Source organism: Camelus dromedarius, chromosome 1 (assembly GCF_036321535.1).
Source record: "Camelus dromedarius isolate mCamDro1 chromosome 1, mCamDro1.pat, whole genome shotgun sequence".
In the NCBI taxonomy this organism is placed as follows: Eukaryota; Metazoa; Chordata; class Mammalia; order Artiodactyla; family Camelidae; genus Camelus; species Camelus dromedarius.
Window position 1 is genome coordinate 24,491,786 of NC_087436.1, and position 23,599 is coordinate 24,515,384.

General features: G+C 42.2%; 1 protein-coding gene across 3 annotated transcripts; it reads right to left on the bottom strand.

Moving 5' to 3' along the window:
• Positions 1 to 818: 818 nt before the first annotated feature.
• On the bottom strand, positions 819 to 22,252 carry NOCT (nocturnin). Of its 3 annotated transcripts, none has more exons than XM_031465921.2 (3): positions 21,659 to 22,252; positions 3,904 to 4,176; positions 819 to 2,792 (listed from the first exon to the last, which is right to left on the bottom strand). In XM_031465921.2, exons 1-3 carry the CDS (start codon positions 21,846 to 21,848, stop codon positions 1,969 to 1,971), a joined length of 1,287 nt encoding a protein of 428 aa, XP_031321781.2. In that variant the 5' UTR covers positions 21,849 to 22,252; the 3' UTR covers positions 819 to 1,968. The 3 variants fall into 3 exon arrangements, with proteins under 3 accessions (XP_031321781.2, XP_064351064.1, XP_064351094.1); XM_064494994.1 differs by lacking the exon at positions 21,659 to 22,252 and adding an exon at positions 12,931 to 13,104; XM_064495024.1 differs by lacking the exon at positions 21,659 to 22,252 and adding an exon at positions 6,751 to 6,788.
• Positions 22,253 to 23,599: the final 1,347 nt, after the last annotated feature.

Here is a 23,599-nt window from a genome sequence, read left to right on the forward strand (position 1 = left end):
AAACACTATTTTGGCTTTCATTCTCATCCAGATTTGCTTGCTTAATTAAGGTTATGAACATTTCTCTTCAGGTTGGTGTACTCTGGGGAGGTAAATAATGCTTAATGCCTGCACAAGTAAGAGTTAAGTATTCAGCTTCTTAACAACACAACACTCAGTCATGCAAAGATGTGAACCAAATGACAACGGGTACAAATGCTCTTCCTGATTGCCATTCCTTCCAGGTAACCCCAAGATTTTACGTGTACAATGTACTGAAAACCTCATTTGTTTCAAAAGTGGTTCTAATGTAGAATATCTGGATGAGCTATTCTGGGGATCCCAACCTTAGCACTAAGATACCTAGTAAGCATAGCGCAGATGCCTTTGATGTGCAGCTCAGATCCACCTGTGTCCATTTAAAAAATGAAGGTCTGATCGCTTATATGTGGAATCTTAAAAAAGGACACAAATGAACTATTTATAACTTAGATGATTGATTTCTTGAATATGTGCAAGCACATTTGACTGTCCTTTATGACTGGATTACTGCATTCTGTTGATTCTTATTTTGTGGTTGGCTTTATTCCTTTGATAACTATGTAAATTTAAAAAGCTAAATCTCTAAACTGTTCTTAGAAACAATGAACAGTACATGTGTAAATTTTAAAACGGTTTTATCTCAGTGAGTTGCTCTTCCTAGAATAAACTGTTTACCACCCCCCACCAAAACAGGTCTGCATGTAAAGGGATAGTGTGGGCACCACATTAACAGTATTGAAAGATCAAATCAACTCTCAGATTCTTTTTGCATTAAAAAGACAAGATATTAAAAACACTAGCTTTGAAAGACCATTTATTAATCTTGAATATTTACAACTCATGGATTAAAATACTTTTAATTTATTACCATTAGGCTATTTTGGGTGATTTTGTTTGAAAGGGGCTTTACCTGTTACCTATACCATTTTGATTTCTGATGGAAGAGAATTCTGGGCTGTTTTTCTAACTTTATATCCTTCTTTCTAGAATTTTTGAACCAGTAAACTTAGTAAATTTTAACGACAACCTCATTAACAGGCTAGAAATAGTTTCCCATCTCTGAAAAGGTCCCGACTTTTTAGCCACTGCCACATAAAAGCTCCCAAATAACCTACTGTGAAAAGCACATACCATTACAAATAATGGCACTAAGTGACCTCAAACACACACCACAACCATTCTGATGGAAAACTGGAAATGTATAACACTGATTAAATAATGAAGACTGGCAGTGGACTCACTTAAAGAAACACAGTAATAGGGAACATGGAGGCAAAGCAAGGATTCATGAAGAACCTATCAAGGAGAACTGATACTCCATTTAAATAACAAAAACCCCTCTAGGTTAAACAGTTTCTTTGTACACTACGATTGTTAGACCCTAAGTAAAAACATCTTTAAAGCTTTAAGAAAATTTCTATAAATTACTCTATAACTTAATGTTTTGCATGGTTTTAAAATGTTCATACTGCTTTAATTTACTTAATTTTACATGAAGATATAAAAAATAAATATTGCCATGCATAACTTGCTGACATTTAAAAAACCACAAATAAATAACTTGCAGTGGTGTCTACAGAAACTACTCCTGCATACTTATTGTTAGTTATGGAGGACTCAAGCAAGTCTATTTTTATATAGCATCCTCAACTGAAAAAGCTTCAAAACAAGCCTAACATAATGCCCTTAAATGATCAAGAAAATGCTACAGGGAAGAAAACAGTACAAACCAAAACTGGAGTGCAAACACCTTTTTTGCCGTAGGTTTTAATGGAAAGGGGTTGTGAGCTATGGGGTTCCTTCCCGAGGGCATGCTGGAAACACGGAAAGTGAAGCTGGGGAAACTGGGAATCCTTCCTTGGTCAACTTCTTATCCTACTTCAGTTTCCTGAAACATCCCTGGTTAAAACTCCTGTGATTAAAAAGACAAGCACTTATAAAAGTCCATCAAGGTTCCTCATTAAAGCTGAAGTCACACACTAGAGACAGGTGGTCTGAAGGGTAATTGAAGGATGGTAGGCGGTTGGGTCCGATCTGTTCCTCAGTGAGCAAATCCAGAGCCGAGCACACACTGAGAGCATGCTTGGAATACCAGATGTAGTCCAGGGTGTGGCGGCACTCCCCCGAGGTCCGGATCTTCCAGGTCGTGTACGGGGGCTCCGACTGCCCGTCAGCACTCAGCAGCTTGTAGGCGCTGTTCAGGTTGAGGCTGGAGGAAGCAAAGTGTTTGTAGACCTCCTCCGTGGGCTCTGCATTGAAGTCCCCACAAACAATAAGGGGAATCTTGGCTCCTTGGGTGATGTTCTGCAGGTTCTGGAGAAGGTCACAGCCTTGAGCTGATCGAAATCGCTCCCAGCCAGTACGTGCTTTTAAGTGGGTGACGGCGATGCAGAACTGTCGGCTGGACTCCTTGCACTCCAGCGTCTGGGCGATGGCCACCTGATTGGTTTTCAGAGTCATGGCTGTCAGCCTGATGTTGGCACTGTTGACCAGCTTGAATCGGTTCTGAAGAAAAAACAGGGCACAGCCATCCGGCCCGTTGTTGTGTTCTACGTCTAGACACGGTGACCAAGGCTTGGGGAAGAATGTGCCTTGATAGCCCAGTCTACTGAGAAGTGGGTGGAAGGTGTCAAAATAGTGGTCCACCTCTTGGAGGCACAGGATATCAGGCTGGTAGGCTAGGATTTCTTCCAGGATGAGACACTTCCTTTCTTCCCACTTGAGTGCTTCGATAGGGCACTGGACAAAGTTGTCTTTGCCTTCTCCAAGAGCTGAAATAAAGAAGCCAGTCAGCTGTCAGCTACTAAGAACCATGACTTCTAGTACCTGGGAGTCACCTTAGGTTTGCTGCTACCTTCCGGTGCTTCCTCTGCTTCGGATGCTTTGGGTGATTCTTCTCTATTACTGCACTGATCTGGCGAACTAAATAAATAACCCTTTCCCATCCAGATGGAGCAAACAACAGATTTTCTTTCATATTAAAACTATTTCATGTCACTACATTCTGGGACATAAGAGTTTAAATTTTAGCCTTAAACAGGGCTCTCTGCATTCCCAGCGATCTAAACTACATCATATGAAATAAATATATTCAACTCTATATACTGAGTTCAACACTGACTATAAGTCATATCAGGTCTATATGGACACCACTCAGAAGAAATGACGCCTATTTTAAATAGGCATCTTTTCCTGTTTATGGATGAAAAGCTGGGGAAAAAAAAGCATCAAAGGTTGGAAACTCAGGGCATAAGAAAAGGGGGTGAAAGGTGACCCCAGTTCCTCTTAAAATATCAACTGCTGCACAATAGGCAATACAACAGTAAGTTGACTTACACACCTGCTTTTAATTCAGCAGACCCAGGAAAGGCTTCCTTGCTACCAGATCAAAGTAGTATCTTGGTGAACAGAAAGCTGAAGCAACATCTCTTTGGCATCAGGTTATAAAGATAACACTGGGATGAGAATCTGGCTACAAGAGTACCTAGCCACAGCTCCCAGCGCATTCAGTAGACTCAGTTTCTAGCAAATGTTATCCTAGTGTAGTGCTGTGGACTGAAAGCTGGAGACAACAGAAAGTTTGAGGCTGATAAAGACAGGGTCCTTTAAATCTAGGTGTGCTGTGAAGCACACAGACTTTCACTGCACTCAATAGACAGCCTACAAGCTGGAGGGTATGGAATCCATTGGGATTTGATGGTGAAAACCAGATGACTCCCTTTCCTAACCTCCCCCTCTGGAGCTCCCCCTGCTGCCCTGGTCACCGCCCCTCCTGCACCTCGGACTGCCCACGCCTCTTCCCTCCACATCACACCTCAGTGCATCGGGACGTGCAAAAGCAGGAAGGCAATCACAGCTCAGCTGCAGACTCATCAGGCATACCTTGGGCGAGGATGTTCCACTGCATGACCCTAATAGGTGGGTGGTGGCTACTGGGGCAGTCTGCCCTCAGATCCACAAAATCCCTCTGGAAGCGGGGAGGGCGAGTGTGCAGGACAGCCCTGCATTCCTCGAGGAGCTCTTTAGGATCAATGGGCTCCAGATGTTCTGGGTCAGGTGCCACCAAATACTCTGGGTGCTGGGAGGCGGCGCTGCTGTTCAGTGTCTTGGCGAGAGCACTATAGAGTCTGCTCGTACCGTTTCCCATGGAATACACTACAGGGAAGGAAAGCACAGTTACACACGCAGCTTCTTTGCCTGCCTTTCTTCCATTTTCATCCAGCTCAGCTACAAGATAAAGCATTTACTGCCCAAAGCCAAGAGCTCAATTTAGGGCGATGTTGTCACATGTAAAGCCAGCTCCACACAGTGGAGTGAAGGAGTTTCCAGAGTCTCACTTCTCACTAGGACAAGCACTTGAAATACTACTGTTGAAATACCTCAATCTCTATGGCTTATTTGAATCTAGAATTTGTCTTTATAATTTATAAACCCCGTCATATGAAAGCATGGCTAAACCAAATCCACACTCTTTTGTCTACGTATTGTAGTAAGAACTCGAAGTCCAGTTTGTAAAGAGGGAAATGACCGAAAGCCCAGTTAGTCCTGGAGAAGAGCTGAGGTGAAAGCAGGCTGCTGCTCCAGCCACGGCATCTCTGCTATGGGACTAGGTCCAGACCCCATCTCTCGTAGATGTTAACCCGACGTCAGGGCTCTGGCTCTCTGCAGAATTCTGTGAACATCACCGAGCAATGTAGTCTGTAATCTAATATCAATTGCCAGATGTTTTAAAAATCAGAAAAGGGGATGGTGAAGGGGTAAGCGACAGTTGTCCGCATTTCCTGGGATCCTGGGGGGAAAGGGTGAGGAGAGGGGCAGGAAGCACTGCTTCAGTACATTTTTATGTTAACTAGATTTGAATTCACTGACAGTGCACAACCTTCAAGGAATTAGCTTGAGGAGAGCTGTACCTGCCACTTCACGGGGAAGTAGCTGATAGCTCTTTTAGGTCAACCCTGTTTTCTCTTCATTATAGTGTAAATTAGGGGCAGGTTTTACTTGAACAATATCTAAGATTGTGTGCATGAAGAATCCTGGTACAGAGGAATCTGCATTCCCCTACCCCAACCATGTCTTGCCCTTTCTTGAAAGACACCAAGTCTTCTTCATAAAACATTATTTGGCAGGCAATCAAGTTCACTGGAGCAGGTCACAAAAGCAAATTCAAATATTCACCAAGTGTCCTTAAACACCAAAGTCAACAAGCATGCAAGCATGCTCTCTATGGTTCCTTTTCATCAACAAGTAGTTCCCCAACCCACCCTCCAACTATAAATCTAGATTAAGGCAAAGAAATGCAAACCAGTTTTCCCAACATACATCTTTGTGTTCGTGCAACTAACTGCAAGCAAGTCTGCTCTTCTCACAAGCACACATGCGCAAAACCACGCACACACGTTTCCAAACTGTTCGAATGGAATATATACAGTTCTTTTTCACCAATTTGCTTGCCTATCTGAGTACATGAGTCCAAAGAAGAGATTTCTTGGCTGGCAGTATAACTTTGAAAATCTTCCTTTTCTATTAAAAAAAAAAAAAAATCAGTGAAAGGTCCTACTGGTTTCTCAAGTGTGGTTTCGAGATGAGCAGCATCAGCATCACCCCAGCGGTGGACCAGACTGACAGAGTGCGCCGCAGCCAGCAAACACAGGCACCACGGTGTGCAACAAACGGCAGTATTTGATATCTGTCAGGCTCTAAGCAGACTACCAGCTTGATTTGATCCAGTTTCAACAGGATTGCTCTACATCCTTTTGATGGCATCATATCTTTGCCAAGCTGAGTTTTGGGGTGGTTACTCTGATAAAAAGCAAGTATGTGAAAATGTGTGTGAAAAAGACGCAATAGGGTCCAATAGGTGTCAAAGGTTTGAACAGTCCTGTGAAGCCAGAAAAACTCCTGAACCACACTTCCTTCTAAAAACTTAGAAAACCTTCACAGAAAGTGAATAAGAAGCAGAATAACATCCGTTTAGACAGTGAAAGCATGCCAGAAAGACATGATCAAAACTGTATCCTATTGCAAAACAATCTAAGTCATTGAGAAAATGACAGAATAGCTTCAATCAGAATTAGAAAACACAGGCCGAGGCAACAAAAAGGATTTATAACAAAAAAATAACAAAAAGAAATGAGATAAAGTATTTGAGAGACAGTGGCAAATATTATGTTATTATATTAAGATACAACATATGGTAACAAAGGTTCATGTATTGGAAAAACCAATGCAAGGAAATAAAATAAATACTAAAAACTAAATCAAGAATACTTGAATCAAGAACCAAGAGTACAAAGTTTCATTCATGCAGGATGAAGTTCTGGAGTGTTAACATACAGCATGGTGACTACAGTTAGTAACATTGTGCTGTATTCTTAAAATCTCCTAAGAGCAGATCTTAAGTGATCTTGCCCACCCACTAAACACACACAACAATGTGAGTGACATGTTAATTAGCTCGACTGAGGTAATCATTTCACAAGGTATCCAAATAATACATTACGTGGTGTGTCTTAAATACATACAATTATTATTTGTTAAATACACCTCAATAAAGCTGGAAAAAATTAAAATGAACTGTTTAAAAGGGAAAAATTAATTATGAGGCAAAAAAACATGCATCGTGGACATACTCAAACCATCAACACATAAAGGTCTGCCTTATCTTTATTATTCTAAAAAGAATTTTTTTTTAATACTTGAAACTATTTATTGAAAAAACACATCACATACCTGAGAATATCAACCAAGAATGACCAACACCAACTGGACTGTAAAGAAAAAGAAAGAAATCCCTTTGGCATCTGGGCAAAAACAGCAGGTAACTTAGAGTATCTATCACCAGACTTCAACTGCAGTGTTTCATATCAGAAGAAAATGAAGTTACATATCTGAACTGACAAACTATATACATAACTAAAGTGTATGATGTGTATATATATGGCTTATCTACATGTGAGTCTAGGATTTTATATCCAGCGAAACTAAATATTGACTCCATGAGCCCTTAGTGCAGAAACTACTAGACTAGGGATGCAGACTGCAGCCGGATGTATTTCTGTACAGTTCTCAAGCTAAGAATGGTTTTACACACACACCCACGCACATAGACACACACTGTGTGACAGGATCATTTTTAGCCTTCAAAGCCTAAATGTTTGCTATCCTGCCCTTTTCAGAAAAATCTTGCCACTCTTGGAACTAGACAACAAGCCTTAGACCAAATGACCAGAAATATTGATAAGAACAAGGTGGTACTATATTAAATATATAGCTGCTTAGAAAATAAAATCTAAATGAGGTTAAAAGAGAGTACAATAAGGGCTATGTGATCGAATAGTGAACAAAGATTTAGTAGGACCAAACAAAGAGCATGTGTTGGTGGGGGAGCAGGGACCAAAGAGGAAAGCATATTTAACTGTGATCATAGTAATGTAGTATTAGAATCGTTATTCTGAGACTGTTGTGCAGATGTGAGATGAAGCAAACTGGATATTCTAATCCCATCATTCCTTGTGGTCCTTTTTTGGTTTGGTTTTGGAAATACATTTATAAGCTATTAGCAACAACACTCGAGGAAAACATTCCTGTTAAAGCTAGCTCATTTTAGACCCATAGTGAATTATTAAATCTTGTCATCCATCTTATTTGTGACTGAATGACTTTTGGTAGTTTTCAAAAATTAAATCTACCATCAAAAGAAAAGGTTTTGCAGCAAAAAGATGAAGGACATACTGCAGCATGGGCTACAGTACTAGGTCCTTTATAATTCCAGTCCCAGCTCTACCACTGTTGAGCTTTTCCACATTCTCTAGACCTGCTTACAGAGCCTCTAAAACGAGGGCTTGTTCCCTGGGAACTATATTCAACATCCTATAATAAACCATAATGGAAAACTGTGCATGTGTACCTATATATATATAACTGAAACACTATGCTTACACCAGAAACTAACATGGTAAATCAATTATACTTCAATTTAAAAAATAAAAAAAAAAAAAAAATAGGGGAGAGGGTATAGCTGAAGTGGTAGAGTAGGCTCAATCCCCAGTTCCTCCATTGAAAAACCAAAATAAATCTAATTACCTCCACCCGCAAAAAACAAAATTAAGAAAAAAAAAACCAAAAAAATTAAGATGAGGGCTTGTTAAGTGACCATAATTTCTTTAAGATTATTTGGAAAATGCACCTAGGTTAAAACTGGTAGCAACTTCAAAATAATCTCTACTACTTGCACTGGAGGAACATACATCTCTATCAAGAAAACTTGAATGTTACTCAGAATGACTTTTATTCCCCTCAAATTTGAGACCTCAAATGGACAATCTGTCATCTGTGATAACAGTACTCCGTGCGGAGTATTACTGAGGACTGTCTTTAAAAGTTTTACTAACATAGAACTTTTGCTCTTGTTTCACCACAGATTTACTTACCCAAGAAAGGGGTAATTAGGTTAAATTTTGACTGAGACTGGGTAGAGAGGAATGGTTTGGGAGTATTTACCTGTCCCTGTTCCTCCAATCTTGTAGGAAACCCAAAGATAGTCCCCAAGATGGACCAATGCAAGCCTGAATACCAGATTACTTAGTGACAAAGCGGCCTGGGACATGCCTTCTGATACCAAAGTATCTGGTCATCAGGCAACAAATCACCCTGTTGCACGGTGAGCATGGAATCAAGACAGGGAGACACAATGGTCCTGAAAGATGTTCCTGCTGGTCTGCCTCCCAGACAGTGGACTCTGCTCCCACTGTGCACGCCGCGCTCTGTCCACCTCCGCAGTTCACTCTCCTGGCCGGTTGTCTCTGGTAAAACTAGTATCTGCGATCTAATCCAACCTCACAGTCCTCAGTATGTTAATTTTACATTCTTATTTCCCTATTCTCTGAGTTTGGGAAGGGCACTTCATATCTATAAAACATGAGCTGACCTTTTCAAGAAGGTAACAAGTTTTTGGCAGAGATTAATACACGTGAATAACAAAAGTGAGTGGATACTGTGTGGAATGGGCTAGGGTATAGGAAGGGCTAAAACAGTCAGGATGGGTAAGAATAATCAGAAAAAGACTTAAAAAATAGGACTAAGAGAATCACCCCTAATTCCTGAGGACACCACTCACTTGGTCGTAGGTGGCCACCATAACCCCCGCCTCACTCACACACACACACACACTTGCCACCACTCTGGCCCACTGGAGATGCTCATTTATTATACAAGATGCTCAAGGAAGTCTCACTAAAAGATGGAAGTTGAGAGACCTGAATGTGGTAAGGACACCAGTCTTATAGAAGAAATCCAAGAACACTCTGAGCAGGGGGAAGAGCAAATGCCAGAGTTAAAAAAAAAGGCCCTGAGAAAGGAACATGCTTGGCAAGGCTGCGGTCCGGCCAAAGGATGAGTGACAGAATGAAGAGAAGATGAAGCCCGAGGGTAGCTCACAGACCCTAGGTGGTGTCTGAGACCCTTCTGCAGGAGGGCATGACCAAACTCTTCCCACAACACAAGACACCATTTGCCATTTTCACTGTGCTGGTCTTTGCTTTGCCTGCAGCCGTGGTGAGGCTGCTGTGTCCGCACAAATCCAGCAGCAGCTCCGGGCTCCACCAGTAGCTGCTGTGCTCTCCACCACCACACATGGGTTTTTCTTTTTGCTAATGCCAGTTTTACTTTAAAATGTCCTTAATTAGGCAGTAATAAGTACTTTTGTTAAATATAGAGTCTTGGTGACGTTTTTAGTATGTGACAAAATGAAAAGTCCACACAAACACTTTTGCTGCAAAATGAACTTGCCCCGGTCTTCACAGAACACCATCTTTACCTCCACAAACTGACAAACTACAGTTAACCAGACCTGGATGTCAGACAGAAACTAAAGTGTATGATGTGAACCTGTCACTTTAAGGAAAACAATGGACAGCATTTGGGTCAACGATAAAAATCTCCCAGTGAAAATTTCGCAAAACATGTCTGCCATCAGGAGCTGGACAAGATGGGTGGTGATCTTACTTAAGGTTATTTTTATACTGTATAACCCAGTTAACCAACATTTCCCATACCACTAACACAAAATTACACATGGGCAAAAGACCCATTCAAAGTGCCAGGCAAATCAGTGGATTACAGGGTAACAGAATACAAATAGTTCATTCATCTGGTATCAGATTCCACACTGCAAATAAATACAGAAAACAAAGAATGATTTTCTTAAAAGGCTGTTAAAACTTTTTTCCAACTACGTTTCTGTGAGAGACTGGATTGTCTTCATTTATTTTAACAAAAACAACATATCACAACAGATTGAAGGGAGATTATGAGAATACAGATGTCTCTTATTAAGCCAGACTTTTAAAGAGATTTCCAAAAATGTCAAACAATGTCACTCTTTTCACTAATTTCTCTTTGTTTTGGAAAAGCTATTTTTTCCACAAAAATGTTACTTATGTTAACCCTGACTTTATTACTAAATTAAATGACTTGATAAGCATTTTAAAATTCTCAAGTTTACTATTTACATGATATACATATCATATATTACGTTATATATTAACCCATATAAACAAACTGTGGGGCACTCAATAGTTTTCACTAATGTCCAGAAAATGTCTATGCTGGATTAACCGTCATCAAAGTGTGGACATCCTGTTCGGGGACATAAACAGAGCAATCCCCTGGGAAGAAAATGAGAACTTTTCCATCTAAAAAAGATGAAATGAGGGGGGAAGGGAAGGTATAGCTCAAGTGGTGGAGTGCATGCTTAGCATACAAAAGGTCCTGGGTTCAATCCCCAGTACCTCAAAAAAAATAAATAAATAAATAAAAATAAACCTAATTATCCCCCCCAAAAAAGTAAAATTAAGACACAATGAAATAATAAAGTAGGCATGTCTATAATTCATACAGACACAGAGCACATAACCAAATTTGTTTCAAACTGACAGCCTCTGACCACCAAATGTGGGACGCCACTGCTGCAAGCTGTCTCCACAGACCAGTACTACCTCCAATCATGGATCACTTCCCCTCACCTTTATCCCATCATTCCTAATATCCAACCTAGACTCTATACCTCAAAAATAGTCTTCTCAGGAAGTCAGGTTACTGAATCAAATCAGAAGGGATTTGGGGAAGTCCCAATTCTTCCTGACTTCAGTTCTTTTCTGCTTCTAGCCCAAGGAACAAATGAACTTACTCAGTTACTTCTCAACACAAAACTTTCTGGTAACATACAGACATCAGTTCAAAGTACAAAACACCGGCTAGGGAATTAGGAACTAAAAGCGGACACTATGAGGACTCCACATGCTGTTTTTTTACTTATAATCCTGTAAACCAAGGCTCAGATCCACCTAAGGTAGTAAGGCAATTTATGTAGATTTGAGGACAAAGGAAGGCTGAAGACTGGGGCACCCTCCTGTCCCTCTCCCATCCTAAGAATGATTCCAGTGACAACTAGTGACTGCTGAATGCTTACTATGCACCACTCACAAATTCTGCTTGCTTCGACTGTGGTATTTTCAAGTAATTCTCACCACAGTCCTCTGATTATGCCACTCTGATTATGCCTCTATAAAAGGGGTGGGCAATTATAACTGAGTAACAATTGTTACAACCTAGTAACAATTCCCATTGTCTCTCACCTGTTTTAAAAAATAATCACTTTCGAGTATCAACCATTAAAAAAAATCCTTTTCACACATAAATCAGACACATGTTTGATTCCAAGACTGCTTTCTACTGAAGTTTTATGCCTTAATAGGTGCTGCCATTTAGGGCTTTAAAACGATTGTCTAAAGTTCAGAATAGTAACATGGAAAGCCACTTTCCCGAAGGGAGGCAGCACAAACAATTCACCCAGATGGTAGCTTAAGATACTGGAACATATTATTTATTATTATTTTTAATTTTATTGAGTTACAATCAGTTTACAACGTTGTGTCAATTTCTGGTGTATGTGGAATGTATTATTTCTTGACAAAACCTCTGCTGAACTTAACTGGCACTCATACTGGCTTCTAGGTCCAATATAATGTGTTTGGAGATGGGCTATTTTTTATTTGACTCCATATTATATTCGGTTTTTGCCCCAAATTAATTTTCCCCAGACAGTTTACTAGATCGCAGTATCAGGCATCATTCTCAATGTAATACATACACATGATATAATCTACACAGGCAAAAGGCCAATGAAAGCAGCTGAAATTCTCATGTAGCTGCACTGCTCCCATTGCTTGCCATTTCCCAGTTCTGTATTTCCAAATACACACAAAACTGGATGCCTGCATTCCATCATGATGATGATGATGATGATGATGATGATGATGAATACCTCACTGCTTTATAGGAATAAATAATTCTTATCCTTATATTAGCCTTTACCAGAGAATTCAGATTATTTAGATTCCAGAAATACAGTAGTGATTTGTAAAATCCCCCTGTTTGTCATCCCTTTATTTTCCTAATAAATTAAGCAAAAGTGGGCTAATCACTAAAATACAGAATGTTTATTCTTTATTCTACCAAATACTACATAAATTGCTGTTCTAAAGCAACAGGCAAACTACAATATAAGTTCCTAAGAGTGCCAACCATCAGAGGGCAATGATCAGGGACGGTTTAATGAAACACCTTCATTCAATAATCAGAATGCTGGGGGGGAATCCTAACATTGGAGACCCAGACTGATGGGGCTGACCATTCCAAGCAGTCCTAACAGCACGCAGATCACAGCAGAAGGACCTCTCTCCACACAATGTTTCTCTAGTTACCCAGCAATTCTAGAGTTTGCCCAAACCATTCGGCCTGTTAATAATTTCTCACAGTTAGTCTAAGCTTAGTCCTTTGAAGCAAAGGCTTGGCAAAAATGCTGATTAAAAGCAAAAGCTAAGCAAATGCCAGGATTATCTGGATACACACCTGAGAAGCTGCTGGAGCTGACCAACCTTGAGCCCAAGGAAACCTCCAAGACTAAAAGCACACAAAACTGTAAAGGACAGACGTCACAGGAAGGCATCACTGAAACAGCAATCCTATGCTGCCACCTACTGGCCGTGTGTTGAACCACCTCAGAAAGCTTAGCTCACTTGGCGACGAATATTCAGACTTAAGAGTAGGTTCTTGAGTTATAAATGTGATCACTAAGACAAGTGAGTGAAAATATTTACAGGATAACCATTGACCTAAAACAGCTTATATGTGGACAATCGACCTAAAACAGCTTGAATGTGGATATGTGGTATATTTAATATTTACTGAAGAAATCAATACTCACAGCCCCTACACTTCACAGCTACATGGAGCAGGCCCCAGTGGCTCCCCTTTTCTTACCCCTGGCCTGATTCTCTTACTTAAATCACTCTTGATATTTGAACTACAAGCCCTGTCCTTTACTCATTAGACTAAGCTCCAGAGGACAGGGCCTATATCTACCTTGTCTACCACTTCCCCAGATACCCAGCCCCGTGCTTCAACAATGTTGATCAAAGGATGGCAAACAACAGAGTGTCAAGGATCCTGTCAAACACTGGCAGAGCACTTGCTGAGACCCTCAAGAACTCCTTAGCTATTTTACAGATGAAGACACCGAGGCTCACAAATGACTTGTCCTGAGTCACTATTAAATGTAACCATCTTTCTGGAATTCTATAGTCAGGGCCCTCTCTTTGTGTTCTGTACCCATCAGCTAGAAAACCAAACAGTGCAACATGCCCCCACAGGTCCACCTGGTAAATGAATGGGACCACCTTCAAATTTTGTGTAGGAGTATGGACTTGTAGTGCAATAACTAATCCCTGGTTCTAAGAGACTGGATTCTAAGTGCCAATTTAGGAAAATACACTATTTTCTGGTGAAGGTCAAGTATCTTAGTCAGTGACCAGTCTTCAAATTTCATACTAATGACTGACTAATGACTGGCAGGCCTGGAGTACTTGGCAGCTGGGTATGTTAGCTTGTGAAAGCCTTATGGCTAAAGCTGACTTTTCTCTGAGTCCAGTCTACAGCTCTAGAGGCAAAATGGTCTTAAACACAGGCATTGTGTTTAAGTTAGGCTTCTGAGTGGGTTTCAAATCCCAGCTCCTCTTACGAATCGGATCCTGAACAAATTATTTCCCTCTCTGTGACTCAGTTTCTTCAACTGGGGATCACTGTGACCTACTTCATCGAGTTGCTGAGAATTGAGTTAAACTATATATACTTAGCACATCCTTAAGTGGTAGCTAAATGTTACCTATTTTGTTAAGTTTGATGAAGCTGCTTTCTGGGTTTAAAGAGAAGCTATTAACATTTAAGAGCCCAGCATGTGTCACACTCTTTCCATCTATCTTCATTGCTCTTTCCAATACTCCAGTGAAATAGTTATTTGCCATTTTAGAGACATGGATACACAGGTTAAGCGATGACACAGTTCTGTAAGGATTGCACAACTGACAAAGGTCTGGCCCTGGAGAAGGCTGCTTGCACCTTGGACCACTGCTCATCAGCATCTCTGACTACTGATCCGAAGCCAGGACAACTGGATGGAGCCGAGCCAGGGGCACACACAGGAATAAACAGAGGTCGAATTCCACCTCCTGCATCTGCCAGGTCACTACCATCAGTCACTGCCATTACAGCACACACATTGGCACAGCACAAAGTGTACAAAGCGGTGTAACGACCCACATGGCATTACTAGAGATATCAAGTGAAGGTCACGACTCTTAACCTAAAAATACAAGCTTCGAGACAGTGTGACAATCCCAGCGACCTTACTTTGCTAGGCAGCAGTCACAGACAAGAATGCCAAAGTGTTTTCTGGATAAGGCTGAGCTGTACCTTTAGTCATACCAGATTCTTCTAGAAGATATGGCTAAGGAAAAGGAAATCTCTCCCCATGAAAGCTCAGGTTAACACATTAAATTGGTGTTCAATTGTTACTTGGCTGGCCAAGCATCTCCACAAGCTGGGCTTTCCTAGCATAATGCCCTGGATGGATTGAAAAGGCAGAAACTAAAAGAATCTGGTGGGACAAGTGCTCTCCACAAAGACATCATCAGATCTGTGTTTCTATATGATGCCCATCACTAACATTTCTGGGGTACTCAAGAAGTGGCCAGGTTTACAGCTATAAATAGAAATATGGGAGCTGAGGAATATTGCGCTGATAGTACAGAGTTCTTCCCTCTAGACTGGGGATCCGCAATCCCGTGAGCCATTCTGGCCGGTGCCCTGTATTTGTGCTGCTTGTGATCTTTCACATTTTTAAATGGTTGGAAAAAAAGTCATATTTCATGACAAGTGAAAAAATATTAAATTCAAATTTCAATGTCTATCGATAAGGTTTATGTATTGTCTATGGCTGCTTCCACACTACAGCAGCAGAGCTGAATAATGGTAACAGTTATTTGGCCTATAACGCCTAAAATATTTACTAGCTGGCTCTTTAAAGAGAAAGTTTGCAGACTCCTGCACTAGATTATACTTAAATGAGTTGTAGTTTGTACATACTTCACATAACCAATGAACGATTCAGTCATTTAAAACAGGGAAAAACAATTTTCATATATAAATTTCGGTAGCCTTGCTTGAATAATTAAGGCACATGCAGGAATAGAATCATCTTTAAAAATCTGAAGTGAAACTGTCTGGGGTTTAAACATCTGTAGTCCAATGGCTCATTTTTAAAATGGGAATTGATATGTTGCATACAATCGCAACAGGTCACAGCTCATCGGGGATGAAGCGGAACATTACTCTTCCTAAGAACTTCCAGGAATAAAGTACACGTATTCAAATTTTTTTAAAGATGAAAACAGTATGTAAAATACGAAAAGAATGCCATCAATGGGTCAAAAATTCCAGCAAGACAGAGACAGGTTTCAATTAAGAGAGAAGCCAGAGTGGAGGAAAAAAGAGTACCAGCAACTAAAGGTAAATTAAATATGGTTCTTCCCAAGGGAGCTCTGAGTCCACAAAGACAAAGGGCAGGAGAGGCTGAGGGGCAACTAGTGGGGTATTTCTTTCAAAAATGGCCTTTGAAACAGCTGCACTAGTTCCGCCACCTCCCTTCCCACACAGACCGAAGCTGGCATGGGTGGCTTCTGCCCGTGGGATGGAACCAGAGGATCCTTCAGGGAATGGGCGACAAGCCTTGGAAGGGCTCCCAGGGGTGTTGGTCCGGAAGGAAAGCAGCAGACCAGGAGCTAACTCTGGACTCGGATATTTAAAGAGCGGTTGGGGGTGGGGGACTAATCGTTGTATAGAGAAGGAAGCCTGCCTCGCTCGGGCAAAGGGGAAGGTGTCCAGCCTGCCCCCTTGGACGCTCCGCAGGAAGCCTGGCTGCCCCCGCCCCGCGCCCCGCCCACCTCGCCCGCCCACTTCAAGAGGCGCGAAACTGCTCTACCCTGGAGGAGCCGCATGAGGGAGACACGCATGCAACTATAGCAGGATATTATGGACACAAAAATGAGAGTACGCTTCTATGAAAAAAGAAGCGGAGAACTAGATAAAGTCCAGCAACTGTAAACGACCGCAAAATAGAAATATTCGGAAAACTTCACGAACCACGGAACAGATCCACACGGCCAACAGTCTAACGGGAGTTTAAACAACGTGACAACAGGAGATGACACAGTGGATAAAATAATCCAAGAAATAACAGAAATCTTTCCTGTGCTAAAGGATGGTATGTCTTTGACTGGGCTCACCTGACGATGAGACCGTTTATCCTGACAGAACTTTTGAACACCAAGGATAAGAAAAATCCTATAACCCTACAGAGACAATAACTACTCACAAAGAAATTTAAGTTCTGAGGAAAAATATTTTTATTAATGGGCATGAGTTACTTCTGCAATTAAGAAAAATTTATTTTAAAACACTAACATGAAAATTTTCCAAACAAAACTCAGAATTAACTATTTGAGAAATTAATTCTGGAATACATCTCAGCCAACCTATCTGAACTATAAAATTTGAAAAAACATCTTCCTGAGCAAGTCCCTCAGTGACGGTTATTATCCATGGAAGCCAAGCATAATGGAAATAGAACTATCATATCCAAGGTATGAGAATCTGCAAAGTAATTTTCTTGTTCCTGTACTGGGTGAGGTACTGAGTCCCAAGCTGGTTTGCAGATGGCAAATGGACCTGCCCCAGTCCTGGAAGCTCAGAGTTGCGGGAAAGGGTGGGGAAGGGAAGGGAGACTATGCACAAGACTAGGGCTCGGCGGGACATCATACTGCAGCTTTTCTGTACTGGGATTTTAGCTGCATGTAACTTTGTACTCATACTACTCCAATTCTGAGCAGGAAATTAAGATGGTTTTAAAAAACTTTCCTCTCTATCATAAATTTTCCTTTCAATCTCTCATAATCCAATAGCAGTCTAACTTCAGGGGGCAGGAGAATTAACACCTAAGAAAATTCTGAGAGGCTTCCAAGCACTTAGTAAAAACAAGCCTCCTCTCCTCTGCCCGGGCTACAAATCAGAACCAGCTGCTCAGGGCCCACTAGCACAAGCTAAAATTCAGAAGATCCAAGTGGGGCCCGGTCTTTTTAATAGTGTTGGGAGAAACAGTCATCCCTAAGTTATCTGAGGGGGATTGGTTCCAGGACCCCTCCCCACAGATGCCAGAAGTCCCTCATATATAAGGATATAGTCAGTCCATGGTTTTCACAGACAGGGTTGGTTGGGAGGATGACTGCATTTCACAGGGTCATTCAAATCTAACAGGAATAATTTTCTTTAGCCCACTTTCCCTGGGCACACCCCCACATCTGACACTGAACTCAGGGTAACTTATGTTTCAGGTGCTGTTTTGTAACCAAGTAGAAACAAGAGGGCAGCTAAGATTTTTGCTTGTGGTCTTACATCTTCCTGTGGGAAGGCTGATGCCCCCTTATAAGGATTTATATTCCAAGAAACCCAAAATATTTTATAGTTGCTTTTAAAAAATACAAGTGGGTTTACTATGCAGTCAAATACCCATGCACACCATCCTTCAAATTTCTAAGTATTCAAGTGTGAGGACCATCCAAGTGGTTATCAAGGTCCTATAAATCCTGATTAGAGTGACTCCTTAAATATATATGCTGCGAGCCTCCCTTCCTCCTCTTTCCAAGAGCCAGAATATACCCTCTTCACCTCTTTTTTAGCGAACAGCACAGGAACTGACATGCAATCACCTACCCACTCTAAAAGGGAGACAGCTACACGGATCCACTCCCATCACTATGTCAGTGCCAAGTTTTGTCTCACTTTCACAAACCAATCATTTCCTTTCCTTGAAGTTCGCTTTTGTTGAGGTAAATGTTCTTGCTCAGGGGTCTCCTTAATTGTCTTAGGCCCTCAAGCTCAAAGATCTTAACACTCTTCCAGAATCCTCTGAGCTTCCAGAACTTTCCAGGAATAAGCACCTCTGGAAAGGAGGAGTGGAGATTTATAAACTAGTCCCTAGGCTTTTCAGAAAGAATCATCTGGGACACTTGTTAAATATACAACTTAACCAGGATTCCCTTCAGGAAAACTTGATTTAAACAGATAGGCCAAAGACCAGAAATGCGCATCTTAAAAAGCATCCCAGATGATTCTGGAAGTACCCCTTTCCCAACAGTTCATCACTGCTCCCCTATCTGCCATCTTTCAGGCACATGGTCTCCTCTCCCTGACCTACTTGTCCTATTCAAAGAAAAGTTTTTCCCCACAAAGTCAGCCACACTGATTTCTTTCTTCTCAACTTCCACAGCAATTAGTCAGGAGATGCAATGTAGTATCTGGACCTTTTAAATGAACTGTGTTCAGTAAAACTTGTGGGATCAATTGATACCAATTTACCTTATTTTTTCTAGGTAAAGTCCAGTAAGCAAGGTTAAATGATTTGCAAATGTTCATATAAGTGTGTTGAATGTGACTCTGGAGCCATGCTTATTAATTCAAAAGCCCCCAATAATTCTATTTACTCTTACAGTTGGATGCTACAGCAAAATGATACCTTAGTTCTCCTACAAAGAAAGCAGTGTATTTCAGTAGAAGCTTGGTAATTACAAGCTTTTCCATTTCTTCTCATAAGCAGCTTACTCATGTTGTTAAGGGACATACTAAATACAGCCGCCTCTTCAAATGAGCTGGTACTTGCTTGTAAAATTGTACCAAGAAGAAAAGTAACATGTTCCAGTAGTGAACAGTAATTCAGCCAAATTTTTACTTTCTGAGGAAGGATCTGGAAGAAGGCGTTTATAAACCCACGGATGACTCCCGACCACATCTCACCCAGTACAACTGCTGCTTCTTTATGGGGGCTGCTGTCCTTCCCTTTGAAAAGCTATCCAAATACTGAGATCATCTCCAAGGTCCCCTTTAAATTCTAATAACCTAGTATTTGATAACTGCCAAGGGGCTGTACTCATCTTTCCCAGTGACTTCTGATTGCCAAGGGGCATAAATTAGGAATTGATTATCCAATGGAGTCAAGTGTTAGGATTTACTACCAAACCCTCCCCCAAAAGACTCTGGAGGGTAGAGTAGCTTTCAGCTCCCTGAAGGCTTCTCTAGCCAGATGTCTAAACTTACATGGGGCATATAATAATCTGGACTTTATTATTGTTATTTTGTTAAGAAATGTGTAATTTCAAAAATTCTACAGTAGGATTTATGAATCTGGATTTTTTTAAAGCACCTAAAGCTGGTTCTGAGGCTCTTTGGGAAATCAATTTCAAGGTACCTCTTCTCTCACCCTGCCACCTCCATGCCTCTTGCTTTCCAGTTGGTTCTTGGCTTTTCCCAAGTGAAGAAATGTTTTAATCTCTTTCAAGGCCCAGCTCAAACGCCAGCCACTTTTGAAGCCTAAAAAGATGACCATTGCAGAAAGGGAATTCCTGTCCTCCAGCACCTTTGTGCTATTTGCAAACCTTTAATTGTAAGAGAATGAAAGGTGTTTGATTTCATTAAATAGTCATTTCTTTCATCTCTTACTGGGCACTAAACTCCTTAGAGGCAGACTAAGTCTCATTCTTTTGCCTCCTATAATAAAGCACCTACAGAATGAGACATCCTGTAAAGACTTTTTGAATGAATGATCAGGCAAATGAATTTATTCATGAGTTTCTTCCAACAAGTAGCTGCAGTGAAAACTGCATGAAACCAGAAAACTGCCTAAATGTTGTACTAACTGTCCACAGTGGTTGGACCATCAATTTTTGCAATTTCTTTATAAAACTAGGGGATTTCAGGAGACTTTTAGAAAGTTCACTAAACTTTGTGTCAGAAGCCTAAGATTTAAAATGTTCTATCTGACCTGTTTCCTCAGCTAACATTAGAGCTATCTGTATCTGTATTACACAAGCTATCTGTCCCCAGGATGAACCTACTGACTAACCTATTGCCTCTGAAAGACCTGGAGGGAATTTAGAGTAAGAGGTTAAGATAATGAGATATGCTTCGGGAGACAGCAGCTAGTTTACTTTTTACTTCTCCCACTTCTAACCTAACAACGTTCCTCTTGAAAGTTTCCAGCAAGAAAAAACACTAACAGCTATTAGATGGTACCTATCCTAAGTTATTTCACAATGTGCCAAATTCCTCTGGAACTGGAAAGAAAATCTCAATGTGAATGTCAAGTTCATCCTTTTAAAGAATATAGTCTCCCAGTAACCAGTTTAAACATCCTAATCTTGGAAGTGTATCTCAACCTAAACATCTGTCAATAATCTAAGTAAAGTCTTGGCTTCAATCACATTTTGGATTATCACTTTCATGAATTAAAAAAGCCACATTGCACGCACTCGCTCTACTGCTCAATCTTTCCTTAAATTAATCCAAAACTTTTGGAGCAAACCGTAGTTATTTATAACCTAAGGTGCTCATACAGATGTCCTAAACACCAATAACCTAACTTGAGCACAACCGAAACACAATTTTTAGTGTGATGAATTACAAGTTTTGAAAGAGAAGTTTTACTCCTCATTTTAAAAGCATGACTAATTTGTCTGTAAATGGTGGCGGCAGTAATGGGTCCGCCGGCAGAAACCGAGATGGCAAAAAAGGGAAAGTCCAGCGCACGTGAGGTATAAAATTGGCTCTTGGCAAACGGATGGCATCACCTTTACAAGATCTTAATCCCAGGTATACAGGGCTCAATGACACAAATATTAAGAGTGGAAGGCTCCCCAAAATTTCAAATCAATGTAAAAAGAGTCAATGCTCATTATAATACATTGGTAATACGACATTTTTAAGGAATTCAGAATATCTAAGCCATAAGAGCCCCATGTTCAGATAAATGTAACTTTGGATTTTTTCATAGATTTTCCATCATTAGCGCAATAAGAAATAAAACCAACACAAATAATTCCCGGCCTCGGAAGGGGGAAATTCAACATAGGTCAAGAGCGAGAGACACTGAAAGCACTGCATCCGAGGATCAAACGGGAAGCTACCACCGGGTTCCAGTCCTTACCAGACGCGGTTCAAGCCCCAGGCCAGGGCGGGCGAGGGCAGAGAGGTAAAGGGGAGCGGAGACGGCGGCTCGGGGACCAGGGGACCCGCTCCCCGGCCCGACCCCACCGCCCGGCAGCCCCCGGCTTCTCATTCATTCCGCGCCGTCTCCAGGTGGCGGCCAAACGTTGGCCGCAACCGCGTTCTCCGCCCAGAACCGCCGGGCACTCACCTGTTCGGGAGCAGCACCTCGCGACGCCGCGGGCCGCTGAGGCCGCCGCCAGTAGCCGGGGGGACGCGGGCCGGGGGGCGGTCGCGGGCGGGGGCGAGCGAAGGCGCGGTCGCGGGCCGGGCGGGCGACACAGGCCGGGCGCGTCCCTCTGCAGCAGGGCGGAGCAGAGCCGCCGCGGGCTCTGATACATGCCGGGCGCCGCCGCCACAACCGCCGCGGCCCCTCGCGTGCCCGACCGACCCGCGGGGCCCGGGCGAGGCGGGCGAGCCGAGCAGACTCTCAAGCCCGTCCAGACGGCGGCTCCCGGGCTCCTTCTCGCCCAGCGGCGGCCCGGGGGAGAGTCCTGAGCAGGCGAGCCAGAGATGAAGAGGCTGGAGCGGCGGCAGCTGCGGCCGCTGACTAGCTGTCTGCCGCCGGCCGGCGAGAGCCGGAGGGTAACCCGCGAGCGCAGCGCGCTGACAAAGCGGGTGCTACCAAGCGCTATCGGGAGGGGGATCCGCGGAACCCGAGCCCGGCGCGACCAGGCTGGGACTCCCAGAACCGGTGTGATACTGCTCTGAGAGGAAGCAGAGCTTAAGCTGCTCGTAGGGTGGAGGCCGTGGGAGGTTCCAAGTAACATGTATCCCTTGGAGCGGTTTTAAAGAAATGAGCCTCCCCTTCCGCTGGCTGGAATGGAAACGCCCACAGGCTGGGCCTCTCAAGACAGTTCCAGGGCTCTGGCCAGAGGACACGTGTGTGTCCCAGGGCAAGACAGGATTTGAATGTGCTTGTGAGTGTACGTGTGAATCCGGCAACGGGCGTCCGCGTCCGGCCCTTTCGGCTGGATGTATTGCGTTAAACGAAATTAAGCACGATGAAGCTGGGACTGTGTGCGAGGGCGATGCTGGCTAGGAACACGTCCCTTTCCTCAAGGATGTTATACTCAGGCCATGGGAGCCAAAGGTAGTGATAGAAATCAGACCTTACAGCTCTACAAGTAGATTGAGATTATTGCCATGGGGTGCCTCAGTTTGGCGATAAAGGTCGTAACAGGCCTGGGGTTTCTAGGAGGTGTATTAGAAGAATTGGCATTTGCGTTGGGCCATTACTTGGAGGCCTAGGATTTACACTTGTGGAATTTAGGAGGGGGAGTGGTGGTGATGATTTTTATACATGAAAAAAATAAGAAAGCCCTGGGTGTATTTGCGGAAACAACTCTTAGTTCTGTAGAATGGAAGCTAAGGAGTAAGAAGACAGATGCTCGGATAGGTTATACTGCGGAAGGCAGAGATCACACTAGACCTAATTTGGTAGGAAATGGTGAACTGTTCATGTTTTGTGAGCTGGGCAAGGATGTGACTTAGGGCTGTGTTTTAATTGGTGGTCATGTATCACCGAAAAGGCAGGAGACAGTAGACCAAATGATATGAGAGATATTCTAGACCTGCATCTGGTACTGGGAAAGAATGAATGGAAGAAATATCTCAGATAGACTGGGCAGGAAGTGATGACTAACCAAGGATGGAAGCGGAGTGAGGGGGAAGGATACTCAAGACAAGATTCCTCTCTGAATGACTTACAAGTTAGAAATGTTTTCTTGTTGGTTTTCCCATGATTTTGCTGATACTCCTGTCTTGTGGAGTTGGAAGCTTTTCACTACCAAGGATATTCAAAACATTTTTCAGACCTGGGCTCAGATCTAACACCCAGAGGGTGTGGCTACGTCAACTGGCACAAACTGATCATAACTCCTGGGAGACAAGCTCCTTGGCAAGTTACTAAGTCTCTTAGTTTCAGTTTCCTTATCTATAATAACGGATAGAATCATACCTTAGTCATTAGGTGAAGTCAAAGGTGATGATAAAATTAATCCATAAAAAGTGTTTTCTAAATATAGCAAAATGTTGAATTACAATCTATATGTGAGTTCACTTACAATTCTTTCTCTTTTCCATATCTTTG